Here is a 14,685-nt window from a genome sequence, read left to right on the forward strand (position 1 = left end):
CGAGTGGAGAAGAAGGCTGGCGGAAAGTTTGGAACGCTTGCGGACGACCAGCGCTTTCGTCCCCTCCTCGCAGCTCGTATTGAAAACGCCGCTGCAAACCACGTGACCCCAATCGAGCGGATGGAAACCCTGAAATCTATAGGCAAACTACGTAACGGCAGAGAAGTTGCACTAAAGCGCTGCTAACACCAAAAAAGAGAGCCAGAATAGAATATACATCAGACTGTTTATGCCGCACAAAGAACCGAAACTAGGAAATTGTGGCGTGGACGCATTTAGCCATACAACGTTGATCGTGATTACCGCTCAAAGAAAGGGGTGTCCGTTCGAAACATTGCGTGTTGTGCGCACAATGAGCGTGGAGAACTTCTATGGATTTTCTTTCCCACGCGTCTCTTTTTTTACCTTTTAACTAGTGATGAACCGAATCTGCCGAACTTCAGATTTGGAAAAGTTCAGCAAACTTCGAACTTTTGAAGGAAAGTTCGGCACAAATTTGGCAAAAACTCGGCAAACGTCTGCGCACGCGCGAGAACGCGACGGGGCCCGCCGTGCGGTCGTGCGGTTACCATGCATCGTACAGTGTAGGCGTACCCCCGCACTTTCGCACTTCGCGCGAGATGCGGAGGCGACATGGTTACTTTGTGTTTGTCAGCTTTAGTGAGTGTGGTTCTCTTCAATATTTTCGGCCTCAAGAAGAGAAGATCGACCTGAAATGGACGGAAAAAATGACTCAGTCCACTGCGCAAGTGACAAATAAAGCGGCACATTCGGGATAACGTGATATTCATTTCATCTTTCCAGTGATTCAAAGAGGTAGTTGCAACATTGACTGACAAGTACTTTAAAGCACTCCTTGCTATTATAACAATCCTGTTTTCGGCTCACAAATTTGCTTGTTTTTTCGGCTCACAAATTTATTTCGGCTCACAAACACAAATTTGAGGGCGAAGTTGACGGAGCGAACCGATTGGACAATCACGACGATGACTTCGCGTTTTTGTGGCCGACGTCCAATCGGCGCGCTCAGCGAACTTTGGCTCCAGCTTTGTGTTCGACGAGTTTAGGGCGTCAGGCTAGCGGTGATGAGGAGTCAAAACCGAAACTCACGTATCGTCGCTGTGCAGACTACTACCGCTACTACCCAACCCCGTTGTCACACCACTTCTGCAAGAAGTCACTTTAAAATTCCCAGTAAACACACAAAAATTACACCGATACAGTTATATTGTAGGATATAGCTGTGGCAGTATGTATTAAAAATAAACTAGCAACAATGTATTTTTGCCGAATCTGCCAAATCTGTAGAAAAGTTCGGCAAGAATTCGGCTTTGCCGAATCCCAAGATTCGGCAAACATTTGGCCCATCACTACTTTTAATTATGATTTTGTTGAATTGGGAGTAAACATCTTTCACAATAGAGGTTTCTATCTAAACCGGCGACTACTGAATAACATTGTTAAGTAACCATCGGCTACGCGTCTTTTATTGTTTTTAAAGCGGCTGCTTTATAGGGCCAGCCAACCTCAGGAGCCGCGTAAACAAAAGATGTGTAGGTTGGTCAGCCCGTAACCGCAAAACAGTCTTGGAGAAAAAAAATAGCGGCGACCAATGCAAGGGAACGAACCGCGCTCAACGGCGTGGCAGCCGAGTGCGCTGCTGACTGAGCTACGGACCCTGTACGCAGGAGCTGGAGGATAAGCAGGTGGGGTGAGAAAGCGCGCGTAGCGGAGGAGGGAGAAAAGGGCAAGAAAGAGGGGAGCAGAAACAGGTGGTGTAGAAAGAGCGCACAGAACGAGGAGCGGAAAGGGCAGGAAGTCGCGCTTCTACTCTGTTGGTGACCCAGAAAATTATGCTCAAAGGCTCTATATCTGGGTGCTGCTGAAGGGAAGCGCGCGCAGCGTCACAAAGAGACAATAATGTGACGTAATCTGTTTTTATACAATGCTCTACCATAGGCACCATTTGAACTGAGCACCACCCACCGCATGCAGTGAAAAATCAAGGGTCCTACTGCCCTAGGCGCCAGCCAAATTAAGAGCACCTCACACCTATAAAGCTACCGCATTTAAAAACGTTTGTCAGAATGGTGAAACATGCAGCCATTTTTTTGTGCACTTTCACTTGATTTATTTACTTTATTTTGCAACCGAAAGATTTGTTATTATGGCGTACTGTTTCAAACCTCGCGTAACAAAAATGTTTTTCTCGTCAATCTACCCAGGCGTGGGTCTCTCGGACCCTTCTTTTTGCCTCGAATTCTTGCAGAAGCTGTTTTCTTTAAGAAATTGGTCAGACTCGTGTCGATAGCACATTACCAACAGCTGCTTCCATAAGTTCAATATACCTTAAAGCAAAGTAGTTATTTGCGGAATTGTTAGCGTTTTCAAATTCTCCCAACAGCTGTTTTTTTTTATGAAATTCATCAGACTCGCGACGATAGCATATTACGAACAGCTGCTTCCATAAGTTCAAGATATCTTAAAGCTAAGTAGTTATTTGCGGAATTGTTAGCGTGTTCAAAGTTACTGTACAACAGTACCGCAATTCATATATTGGCAAGATAAGGCTGCTGAAGGACGTCGGCCAGCCGAATTACGAATACTGGTCTAATATATCCAAACATGGGTTTTTATTATAGCTACCAGTTTTTGCAACAATAGACAAGTAGAGAGTAGCATTTACTACATTCAATGCAGTTTAGTCCCTCTTGCACAAGACGTCCCCTTTAGAAACAAATATTATGCTGACATTTAGAGCAACTATTACACAATACGCGTACGTCTATTGTTCCGTCGTATTGTAATGTGCAGGGAAATTAATAAAAATACAGATTTCATATTATTATTTAAGAACAACTCTGAGGGACAGGAACATATTCCGCACATCACTGAATAGGGGAAGATTCAAGGAAAGTGTGACTGTCCCGCCCATGCCTGCTATTCTTAAAGGTATGAAACATCGAATGGCTGAACATGAGAATTGAATACCTAAGGACCAGTTGATTCGTCTGTGGCAAGACATGGACAACAGTTATAATGTTTGTCACGGAACACATGGTGCTCATATTGAGCGCAAAGAACCTTAAAAACCATACAAATTTGAACAAGAAACGGCTTTTCAGACTCGCAAACTCAACAGGGTCTCCAGTTGCTTGGATGAGATATCACGAATGTGCCTCACAATTTTACTTGGTTCACAAGTACCAAGTAAAATCCTGCAGAGGTAATTCGATTGCGACCTACAAATCCTACTGATATCAAAACCTCAAAAGTTCTGGTTAGCGATTCGACCTCCCCAAGACCTTCCAGGTTTATTGATCCCGACGGGAATGATCTAACCGAATTAGAAACATGGGAAATTATGAACCTTACTTTCTGTAGTGTTTTCACATTGGAAGAATTTCCTCTACCATGGCCCGTTTCACCTCACGAAGTTGTCCATGAAATGTATAAATCCGAATTTTTACCAGCCGGCATTCGAACGCTAATCGATAATCTTCCATTCAATTCCACGCCTGTACCTGATGGTATTTCACCTAAGCTGCTTAAGCTAACCAAAGAAGTATCATGCGTTTTATTGTCTAGTTTATTCAATCAGCCTTTGGATTCCTGTGACGTACCAGCGGACTGGAGACATGCTAAAATAGCTCCAGTTTTCAAAAACGTCTCTAAGATGTGTATAACAATTTATAGACATATTTCATTTACAAGTGTACCTAGTAAACTGATGGATCATGTTATATATTCAGAAATGAATCACTTATCTTCTAATAATATACTGTTTCCAAACCAGCAATGTTTTCGACGGTCCCTTTCGTGTGAATCGCAATTTTTAGAATTTACTGACATTCATCAAAGCTTTCATACCGGGACAGATATTCATGCCATTTTCATTGATTTTTCTAAAGCCTTTGATAAAGTTCTCCATTGTCGATTGATTAAAAAAACTTCACTCTTTTCAGGTTGACAGAGACATAATAAACTGTATGGAATCATTACTAAAACCTAGAACTCAGTATGTTTCTCTCCACAACCATTCTTCTTCAACCATGCAAGTAAGATCAGGTGTACCGCAGGGAACCATGGTGGGGCCGTTATTGTTTCTGATTTATTTCAATGATTTGTCTCTCTGTAGTAACTTGGCTCTCAGATTGTTTGCAAATGATTGTGCAGTGTACTCTATAATTAAAACTGGAAAATAATGTAGCGCTTTGCAAAATGACCCAAACTCTAAAAAAAGTCCGTTCTTTCCCTCACAACACTAGGATAACCAATCACCTCAACTTACGGAGGCAGTTTAGCGAATGACGATGCCAAAACATATATTTAGAAGAAAAAATGCAGTCTGAGTTGTTACATTAAGCAATGCAAGAGTGACGTTTTGCCTTGCTGAATGTCACAACTCAGACTGCGTTTTTTGGTCTTAACATATGCTTCGGCATCGTCATTCGCTGAGCTGCCTCCGTGAGTTGCAGTGATTGGCTCTCCGAGAGTTGTGCAGGAAAGAAGACGCACGGGCTTTTTTTAGAGTGAATCGGTATCGAGTCTTGGTGCGAAAAATGGCAGATTTAGATTAACGTTTGAAAAATGAAGTCCATTGTTTTTACTACTAAACGTGTTCCGACTGCATTTAATCATAATATTTTCAACAACCACGTAGAGCAAGTGATGCACTATAAATACAACGGAGTTTTCCTAAGCGGTAACCTTTCTTGGGAATATCATGTTAATTACATAATAGCAAAAGCTAACAAGTCACTCGGTTTTCTCCGACGACCCCTCTACCTTGCGTCTGAAAAAACCTAAACTATCAGCCTATACCGCACTAATACTGCCCCTTTTGATTTATGCTTCAGCCATGTGGAACCCTCACCAAGCCCTCTTAAAAATAAAATTGGAGTCAATTAAAAAAAAAAGAAAGCAGCTCGTTTCATTCTGCGAAACTACAACTACTCAGTAAATGTAACCTCTTTAAAATCCGTCCTTCAGCTGCCCTTTTTAACAGACCGTAGTACAATAAGCAGGCTGAAATTGCTTCACTCACTTTTCTATCACTCTCCATCTCGTAAGCCGATGTTCTGTAAACCTGCCCCTTTTATTTCTCGCCGACTTGACCACTCCCTCAAATTGCACGTTGACATCCCCAGGACTAGTCTTTACAAGTTCTCGCCTCTTCAGCTTACTATTAGTTACTGAAACAAACTACTAGAAGCCATTGCCACAATAAAAGACCCACAGAATTTCGCCAATAATGTTGCCGTTAATCTCCATCTGTGATAAGTTTCTTCTTTTGTATTACCAGCATTCTTTTGTCCCGCCAAATGTCACCCCTCTTTCTCCCCCTTCGTGGGTCTTAAGGGGAACCAATGAATGAAAAGAAACAAGATGCGCGCATATTGAATTTCTATCTTTTAAAGTTTCTTTGAAAGAAAAGTTTGAAATATTCTCCCTCTTTTTGAATAGTCCTTTACTTGACCGGCATTATACTGGTAAACATTTTAAAGTCAGTAATCACATAACATAGAAAACGTCGATTGAAGCAATCAAGCAGTCAATATACTAACCAATAAAACGAGCAACTAGTAAAAATTAGTCTTTTTCACCCTATTGGTTCTGTGACCTTCTCGGTTGCAGATGACACCATCTCATAGGGAAAAAAAAGATTCGTTGGTGACGGAACAGCTGACTTTATGCCCGCCATTTCAGTTCTTGTGTTTTTTAGATTTCTGGAGCCGAAACAGTCGTTTCTTTAAGACGCGAGACTGAGCGACGGCAGTCCCTCGGCTTTCCTGCAAAGTAACGGTCACCGTTCAACCGCTCTAACGAACCCCGACACGTGCAGGTGTCTGTGGCCGTCAATTCCAAGGAGGTGCTGGGCAGCCCCTTCAAGGTGCCCGTGGCTCCGCATCTGGATGTGGGACAGATCAAGGTCAACGGCATCGAACCCAGTGAGTCGCACACTCCTGCACACCGAAATGCGCGACGTCATATTCGTGCTAACAGTAGGGAGTTTTCGTAGACCGCGTTTCCCCCTCCGCTAAGCCCTCCGCAACGCACAAGACGCTGCTGCGCCTGCGCGCCGAAGGCCTTGGCTGTAGAGTTCCGGATGTCGTAGCGGGTCGCGGAGAGCGTTGCGGGACGGCGAAAGCGACCTACGAAAACTCCCTAGTGTCGCGCAGTGTACGCCACAACTCATTTGGCCTACCTGAATTATACACGTAGAATACAAGTGACCGGCGTATAGCTCGGGCTATATTTGCAGTGGCATGATTACGACTACACGCTACCACGTTATGCGTGTTGTTTCATTAGCGAGTTTTAGTAGACCGTGTTTCCCCCTCCGCTCAGCCCCTCCGCTGCCCGGAACTCTAAAGCCAAGGCCATCGGCACGCAGGCGCAGTGGCAGTTTCTTCGCAGCGGAGGGTTAGCGGAGGGGAAAACACGGTCTACTAAAACTCCCTATTGTGTGGCCCTACGTGCTAAGCTCTGTACATGGTTACATGACGCAGAGGTCTTTAGAATGAACTTATTTTGCGTTAGCTCGACCAATACATGTTACATATGCCTTGGATAGCATATACATAAGACTGTGTGTCATGGTAATTAGGACACAGAATACATTACAATTCTCCTGCCCGTACAAATTGCAACTCTCTTTTTTTTCACAGCCGTGTTTGTGGAGGCACCCAGTGAGGTGACCATTGACGCGCGCGCCTTGAGCAAGACCAGCGAGGCCAAAGTGAACCTGACTCTGAACACCCCTTCGGGAAAGAAGTTCCCGATAGCCGTGCAGCCCAAAGGAGACGGGACCTACCGATCCGTCTACATACCTCATGAACAAGGTGGGAACATCTTACTCGGGACATTTTGGGGTAAACGAAATGTATATCCTGCACTGATACACTCATTCGGGTATAACAAACCCTGTGTAAACCTCATGTAAATTTATATCAATTCCATTTGCTTATCCCTAAACATTTTTTTGTACATATAAGAATATACGTTTGATCCCGTCACTCAAGAACATATGCGCATTGGAAGTGCAAAACTGTAGTCTACTTTTTATTTATTGAAGCTACTCACTTTTTTGTAAATTTATCTTGTTACGTCTTACACGTGGCCCGTTTATTTTTTTTTTTCTCTCCCTCCAAATATTCGTTTTGTATAACCCGATTTCCGCGTAAAAATATCAATGAAATCGCCTAACTTATGTAAGGGCTGTGTATATCTAGCTGCGGTAACTGTGTCTGCAGGGTCAGCGAATATCCACTCCATTTTCCAAACATTAGCAGTGCTGACAAAGGCACGGGCGCGTAGCTTTGCAAATAGCCATGTGCGCAACTTCTCGTAAAAAAAAATTATTTTGGTGGGTTAATTTTACTTGTTTGTGCTCTTGCTTGCACTGCAGACATTTGTCGCGGCACGCCATGCGGCAGACAACCGTGTTTGCCTCGTTACTTGTAGCGGGCGGACTTGTTCGTCGCATTGTGGATGGCTGACATTGAAGGCGCGCAGTAAGCGCAGATAACGCACGTGATCTAACGATCTTTAAGCTGACTGTTCATTGAAGGCCACAAAGACGAACTAATTCATTGCCATGTGAGACCCGACCGATCACACGCCTGCCCGCAGGTCCATACACTATCGATGTGACCTACGACGGCGTACCGCTGGCGGGATCACCATTCAAGACGAATGCCGTAAAAGGCTGCAACCCGTCCAAGTGCAAGGCCTACGGCCCGGGCCTGGAGAAGGGCGTTCTGGATGACGTAAGTCCCAGCCTCTTGGAATAAAGAAGTTTCAGTCGTTCTTGTCAGTGAGAGCAAGTTTCAAGCGTTTGACTTAGCAGACGGTCACACTGTAGCCAACAGTCTGCAAGACACAGTGCTTGCGCACTTCACAGACGCTTCCTTTCGGTGTGTTCAAGTGCATTCGTGGCATCCATGCAACCAATCTGTTAAAAAGATTTTATATATATATATCTATATATATATATTTACGTGGCGAAACGCAGGTCAACCGCTTCACCGTGGAAACCAAGGGAGCGGGGCCCGGTGGTCTGGGGCTGGCCATCGAGGGTCCAACGGAGGCTAAGATGACTTGCAAGGACAACCGAGACGGTACCTGCTCCATCGAGTACATACCCACGGAGCAGGGCGACTACGACATTAGCATTCGCTTTGCCGGGGAACACATTCCAGGTGAGTTAATAGGGTTGTGCTCAAGCCGCTGGTTTCCGGCATGCACCAAACAGATATCTATGTTGCTTTTGAATTTGTTTAAAATAAATTAAAGCAAACAAAATATTAGCCACGAAAACATTTTGGCGTTAAAAAAATAAACGTCCTGTCGGGATTGCGTCGTTTTTTTTTTTTTTTTATTTTTAGTGCACTTTGAGCTGTTGATTCCGTCATGTAGAGGAAAAAAAAGTTATTCTTTATTTGCTGTTTCTCGCGTACAAGTTATGTTCCTCCTCTAGATAATACTTAACCAGCACAAGTCGTATATATATATATATATTTTTTTTTTTTGTCAGTTCCCCGTTAAAAGTGTACTGACTATCTCTTATGCAGTGTCACTATATTTTCAAAGAAATAGTCAACTGCTCGTTTTATATGGATATTTAGGGTTCTTCGTTTTCGGGTAAAACCCGATATTACCCGATGTTTGCACCCCGGACAGTTTTTATGAAAATCGAGTTGAACCCGATTTCTCATTGAACATCTTGAAATCAGCTAAATTTATGAAAAATGATAACAATTCTAGATCTGTATTTTCAGAACTGCTTGCTCGGTCACTCGTTTGATGGTAACAAACTTCTACGATTTGCGTTACCTTGGCGTATATTCACTTCAGAATGAGTCGGAAGGCGGAACTATACTGTAAGATGGAGCACCATTGCTATATCATATACTTTGTTGACTTTTGTTCGTGTAAATAACATATTTCAGGTGCTGGCCCTTCATAAATAAGACCCGAGAAAACCCAATTTCCTAATGGCTTCAGAAAGACCCGATTTCTCCCCTATTATCGGCCTGAAAACTAGAGCCCGAAATTTACCCCCAATATTTGAAAAATATAAAACCCGAAAACGACGGACCCTTTGTATATTTCACATCTTTCACAAATTTTGAGCACTTGGTCAGTAAAAGTAACTGAAAGTATGCATATCCATGCTATCACAAAAAAAAAATATATATATATATACATAAATTTATATCGCCAAGCTTGGTGACAAACGTCCACCGTAAATCAAAAAAAAGAAAACGGCAACCACAAACCAAACACGGACGTCTTTTATGCAGGAAGCCCCTTCAAGATCCCCGTAGAAGCTCCTGTGGACCCTTCAAAAGTCCTGGCATATGGTCCTGGCCTGGAGCCTGCCAAATGCCGCGCCAATGTACCGCAGAAGTTCACAGTCGACGCACGGAAGGTCGGCAAGGCTCCAATGGCCGTCGAAGTGTCATCCGAGAAAGGTGCGTTCATTGAGTGCTTTACTTTCCGGAGCCCAATTACGTCGCAAAAAAAAGCTATCTCGTCCTGAACATTGTTGTATTACTAACTTTAAATGTGCGCGCAAGCTTTTTTATGTCAAATGTTTTAAAGTTTATTGGTTCTCAAATTGGTTCCCTCTGCAGGATCAAAATACCGTAATTTAAACCAAATTAAAATCAATGAACAAATAGCTTTATTGAAACTTTATTCTCTTAAAAAAAACGACGTCAAGCTTAAGTTTACTTGTTTTCCTTCATCTTCGACATCCTCTATTTTGAGCGCAGTAGTTTAAAATCAACGGAGACACGAACACGACATTTGTTTTACAATGCAGAATAAGCGCTAGGCACACTTCCTTTCCCAGCACTCTCACGGCATCTCAATTTCGCTGCTTATCCTAATGTGTTTATAAACAAGTAAAGTCACATCGTTGGGTGCTTTATATAGTACACAAAAACAGCTTCCTACTTATCGCCATCACAGAATAAAACAAAAATGTTCGCGATTATGGAAACTAATGGGAGATCAAGACATACTAGAACGTTACTCTTGCCCACCAAGAACGTGACGGTGACGCGATCAGAAGAGGTCTTTGGACGATAGTGGCGGTGAGGACGATGACGACAGGCCTTAACCCCCTGACGTGACCTCATTGGCGTCTTCCAGGCCCGGTGTCGGAGAAGCCTACGGTGAAGGACAACAAGGACGGCACCTACGACGTCAGCTACATGCCGCCGCCCGAGAAGAGCGACTGTAACGTGAAGGTGACCTACGCCAACCAGGACATCCCCGGCAGTCCGTTCCGCATGAAGGTCCGCCCGACCTGCGAGCCCCAGAACGTGAAGCTCGTCGGCCTGGGTGGCAAGCCGGTGCCTGCCAGCCTCCCGCACGAGTTTACCATCGACGCCCGCGAGGCCGGCGTAGGCGAGGCTGAAGTTGTCGTCAAGGTGAGGGCGTCCTCCTGGCCATCGAGTCGACCATTCTTTAATGCGCGCCCAAACCCTGTGCCATTAGAGTTTGATCACTGACGCTTGATCATTGCCGCTTGGCTAAACGGCCTGTCGCTTCCCCAGAAAAGGCATAGAAACTGCGATCCAGCTGAGTTTTCTGAGTTTGTCACTGGTAGCATGACCCAGCGGACAGGTCTCTTGCTGCTCCCTCCCGTTCGACGCAGCCGGCTCCGCTGCGGTCAGGGCCACCACGCTCAATACCAATCACTGCGGTCGCTTTGAGAACATTAATTGTTTCCCCTGGCAGAAAAAGTCACTCAGCAGGCCGTTCCCAGCGGAGCAGGAACCAGAATCGATCGGCCGTGGCTGTCCGCTGATAAGTTATGGGGAATCCCTTTGGGTGAATTTGGGGCGATATGTGAACACCATTTTTTTTTTGGCATCTTCTTGTGCGTGTAAGCGCGCACTAACATTTACTGTTCTAAGGGCGCGAGCAGGAGCACTTTTGGATGGCTCTGAATCCACCAAGGGCACTCCCCGTTAGAGATGATACAGTTTGCTTAAGTGTCGAGGTAAATACCGGTAAGGAAGCCGTATTTGTCCGTTTCGTGTGGAAGTTCTAACGGGTGCTTACGCCTTTCACTTTTGTAGATATCTTTCGAAGTGCCATCATGTATCCTCGCGTCGAAAGTCAGTTCGTTGTATGGATGTTGATTGAGAAGGCGATATTCGAACCTTGCGTGTGTCACCCAGGGACCCGACGGCGTGCCGCGCAAGGCTCGCGTCGTGGACAACGACGACGGCACCTTCCGGTCGGAATGCGTCTTCAACGACGTGGGCAAGCACCAGGTGGCCGTCAAGTATGGCGGCAAGGAGGTGCCCAACTCGCCCGCCACCGTCGAAGCAGTGCCCACCGGACACGCGGACAAGTGCAAGATCTCCCGTGAGTCCGGCTCCTCTCCATGGCCTTCCACGAATTGAGTGCACAGGGCACGAGCGTAGCCCTGTCTGTAGGATGTCTTGTTCTTGAGGGCATCTGCTCAAAACGCTTTTTAAGGCCACGTGCTTTCACCCGTTCATGTGTGCTGCGCGGAACTCCTCGGATGGAGGCTAGAGGAGGAAATCCGCCAAGATATTTTAGCCTTGGAACACTAAATGTCTTCGCATTTTGCTGTTTTTTTGGTGTTATTTTTCCGTAAGAACAAACAAACAAACAAAGATGCAAATGCTTTAAAAAATATAGGGATAGAGTCCAGAAAAACTTTCTGTTTTTTTTTATAAATCTGCAGCATCCCATTATTTTGAAATTGGTATTTATGGGATATAAAAATATTGACACGCGTAGTATTTCCATATATGAATTGCTAAAGCAGGGGAACTGAAACGGGAATATTTGCAAAAACATGGTTAGAAATGATTACAGTAAGCTTTTCCACTATAAAATTGCACCGACAATTTTGTTTCATCGTAGAGCAAAAATGGTCTAATGAGGGCAATGTAGCAATGCTAGCATGACACAAACATGACGAGTAAAATTCTAGAAACGACAAGGACAGCATTCCAGACACGGTGGAAGTTGTTTATTAACGCAACTGAGTACTATATAGTATCAGTGAATCACAGACATGAACTTTTATAAAAAAATAATATTTTTTAAATAAATCTATATGTTATTGCGGCTCGCACGGCACTACATTTTTAGAACCACGAAAATTTTATTCTTACCGCCCTCCTGCAGCGTAAGCGTAAGACACCATTCCAGATGCCCCCAAGTGTAAATTATAAGTAAGATTAGCATTTGCGTATGTCGCGTGGTCTTTCTAGTGTTGGTGTCGTTATTTGTAATTTTTCGCAGCGCAGTTTAATCAACGTATAAATACCCATTCGACCAATTTTTCACCTTTGAGCTGTGCACCCACGTGAACTAGCTCCAAAGTAAGTGTGCGGTCTTCTGTCGCTTCGCAGAGGAGACCAAGCTGGACAAGGTGACCATCGGCGAAGAGTACAGCATGACGGTGGACGCCAAGCAGGCGGGCAAAGGCGCTGTCACCTGCGCGGTGAACAACGCCTCGGGCAAGGAGCCCGACGTGGACGTCCAGGTGGAGGACAACGGCGACGGCACCTACACCATCTTCTACAGGATGAAAGAGCAGGGCGAGCACCAGGTCAACGTCAAGTTCGGCGGACAGCCCGTGCCCGGAGGCTCCTACACGATCAGGGTGAGTCCCCTCGAGGGCCGCACGATGAGCTTACGCATACCTACGCGCAACGCTGGCGTTGTATACTATAGGGTACTTACTCACTTTCAAAGGCTCCGTTCATCCGCGGTCCCTCTGCCAGTATACATCGCAGAAAGCACAGTCTACATACTTTTTAGAAGAGACATGTTTATTGCTTGTGTGACGGTCGGGTTGGTCATACAAGAACTGTCTGCGGACCTGCTCAGACATGTTCCAAACATACAATGATGCAGACATGCTCCGAACGTGATTGAGACGTGTTCGCGGATAACGTTATCATCATGTATGCAGAGCGTGTCTTTTCTACAATGTACGAGCAGAGTGACATCGCGGATTTTGTTTGAAAATTAAGGATATTAGTGAGTTTTAGTATTGCGTACACGAGCGAACGCAAGCACCGTGCGCTTGAGTTAGCGTTGCGCGTTCCACACGGCGCGTGCGCAGAGCCCAAACTGCATCAGGTCTTGGATTGACGCACGACGATGATGCGCATGCGCAAGGTGGAGCACGCAACGCTAACGCAAATGGGTTGCGTTTGCTCCTATACGCAATACTAAAAGCCTCTGTTGTTGCTATTATTACTCGTACGTTGAGCGCATCAAACTCAGCGTAGCGCGCAACGTACGCGGATTTCATTGGCCTCCGAGCAAAAACTCGATATCTGCGATGAACGAGCATTTGTGTGCGCTGCTCTACGCCGCTTTTGCTACACTCAACGTAAAATTATAAAAACTTTTTTCTTTTCTTTTTTTTTAATGCGAAATAATTAATTGTTTCATGGAGCGGAGCCGGCGACGTCTGTAACCGCGAAAAACCGCGCAAATTGTGCAAGAAATCCCCAGCGAAACGGTTCCTAGATAGCCATTGGCTGGAGCGTCATAATTCTTTCTTTAAGGTCTGTGAGATTTTTTTTTTTTTTTGCAAAACATAGGATTGTAGTTTACGAAGAACTACACCATGATCTCAGCAAATGACGAAACTCAAAATACGACTAGACAAAAAAAATTGATGTGGTTAAAAGCATGACGGTTCACTACACTTTGTTCCTGCGCATATCGCTTTTTTTTTTTTTTTCAAATCTAATTTTATTATCGCCTTCATTATTCGCTGAGTTCCTGGTTATGTTCGTCGTGATTGGCTACCTGCGTGTTAATAAACTCACAGACTTTTTTTTTTTTTTGTAGACTGGTTACACTTTAAAAAATGCCTGCGTGTCTACTTGCCCGCAAGACACTCGAAGAGCCAATCTCTCCGATCTACGAAATCAGCTCAGCGAAGGATGAGGCGGAACATCCGTTTAGACCTAAAAATGAAGACTATACGCTGTGGCATTACGCAATGCAAAGCGTCATGTTTGCATTGCTTAATGCCACAGCGCAGACTTCATTTTTAGGTCCAAACGGATGTTCTGCCTCATCCTTCGCTGAGCTGATTTCGTAGATCGGAGAGATTTTCTGTGTTTTGCGGGTAAGTAGACACGCAGACATTTTTAAAAGAGTAGATTCTGGGGTTAAAAAAATAAAGAAATAGTGTGTGCAGCTCATGGGTCTCGATGAACGCTTAGCTCCACCCCAAGTAGTGACGTCACAGGAATGCTTACCGACTTATCCGCCGTAGCCAGACGTCCGTCCGCTATGTTCTCATCTGCCACAATTGCTTCGCTCCACCGTAACAGTTGAAACACGGCGACTGGGGATGACGCAGACCTCGGTACGGTTCGATTGGCCACCGCCTAACTCTGGTTCCAGCAACCAGAAGTTCCGGTCCGGCAGCTTCGATGCGGGAGCGTAAAGAAGGGAAAAGGCGATCTACTAAAACGCCCAATTTTCATGCAAACGGTTTTGGCGAACACATGCTTGAAAATGACCCATTCAAGAGACCTCGCGTATAAGTATTACGTACAGTGCTGGTTGCAAGGCATGTAGTTGGGCTAGTTGGTGGTACATACTGTTTGGAGGGGACAGCGCAAAAAGGACGTAGGACGAGGTCGAAGAAAC

General features: G+C 44.9%; 1 protein-coding gene across 1 annotated transcript in view; it reads left to right on the forward strand.

Moving 5' to 3' along the window:
- The window catches only part of LOC8038634 (filamin-A), a 92,507-nt gene that overhangs the window by 32,447 nt on the left and 45,375 nt on the right, over nucleotides 1-14,685 (forward strand). Inside the window, exons 11-18 of the mRNA XM_029979107.4 lie at nucleotides 5,846-5,951; nucleotides 6,672-6,845; nucleotides 7,636-7,772; nucleotides 8,018-8,204; nucleotides 9,309-9,479; nucleotides 10,165-10,445; nucleotides 11,202-11,391; nucleotides 12,414-12,667. Coding sequence (XP_029834967.3) covers nucleotides 5,846-5,951; nucleotides 6,672-6,845; nucleotides 7,636-7,772; nucleotides 8,018-8,204; nucleotides 9,309-9,479; nucleotides 10,165-10,445; nucleotides 11,202-11,391; nucleotides 12,414-12,667 — 1,500 coding nt within the window. The remainder of the gene's footprint in view (nucleotides 1-5,845; nucleotides 5,952-6,671; nucleotides 6,846-7,635; nucleotides 7,773-8,017; nucleotides 8,205-9,308; nucleotides 9,480-10,164; nucleotides 10,446-11,201; nucleotides 11,392-12,413; nucleotides 12,668-14,685) is intronic.

The sequence above is a fragment of the Ixodes scapularis genome, unplaced genomic scaffold, assembly GCF_016920785.2.
Source record: "Ixodes scapularis isolate PalLabHiFi unplaced genomic scaffold, ASM1692078v2 PGA_scaffold2__306_contigs__length_199485367, whole genome shotgun sequence".
Classification (NCBI taxonomy): domain Eukaryota; kingdom Metazoa; phylum Arthropoda; class Arachnida; order Ixodida; family Ixodidae; genus Ixodes; species Ixodes scapularis.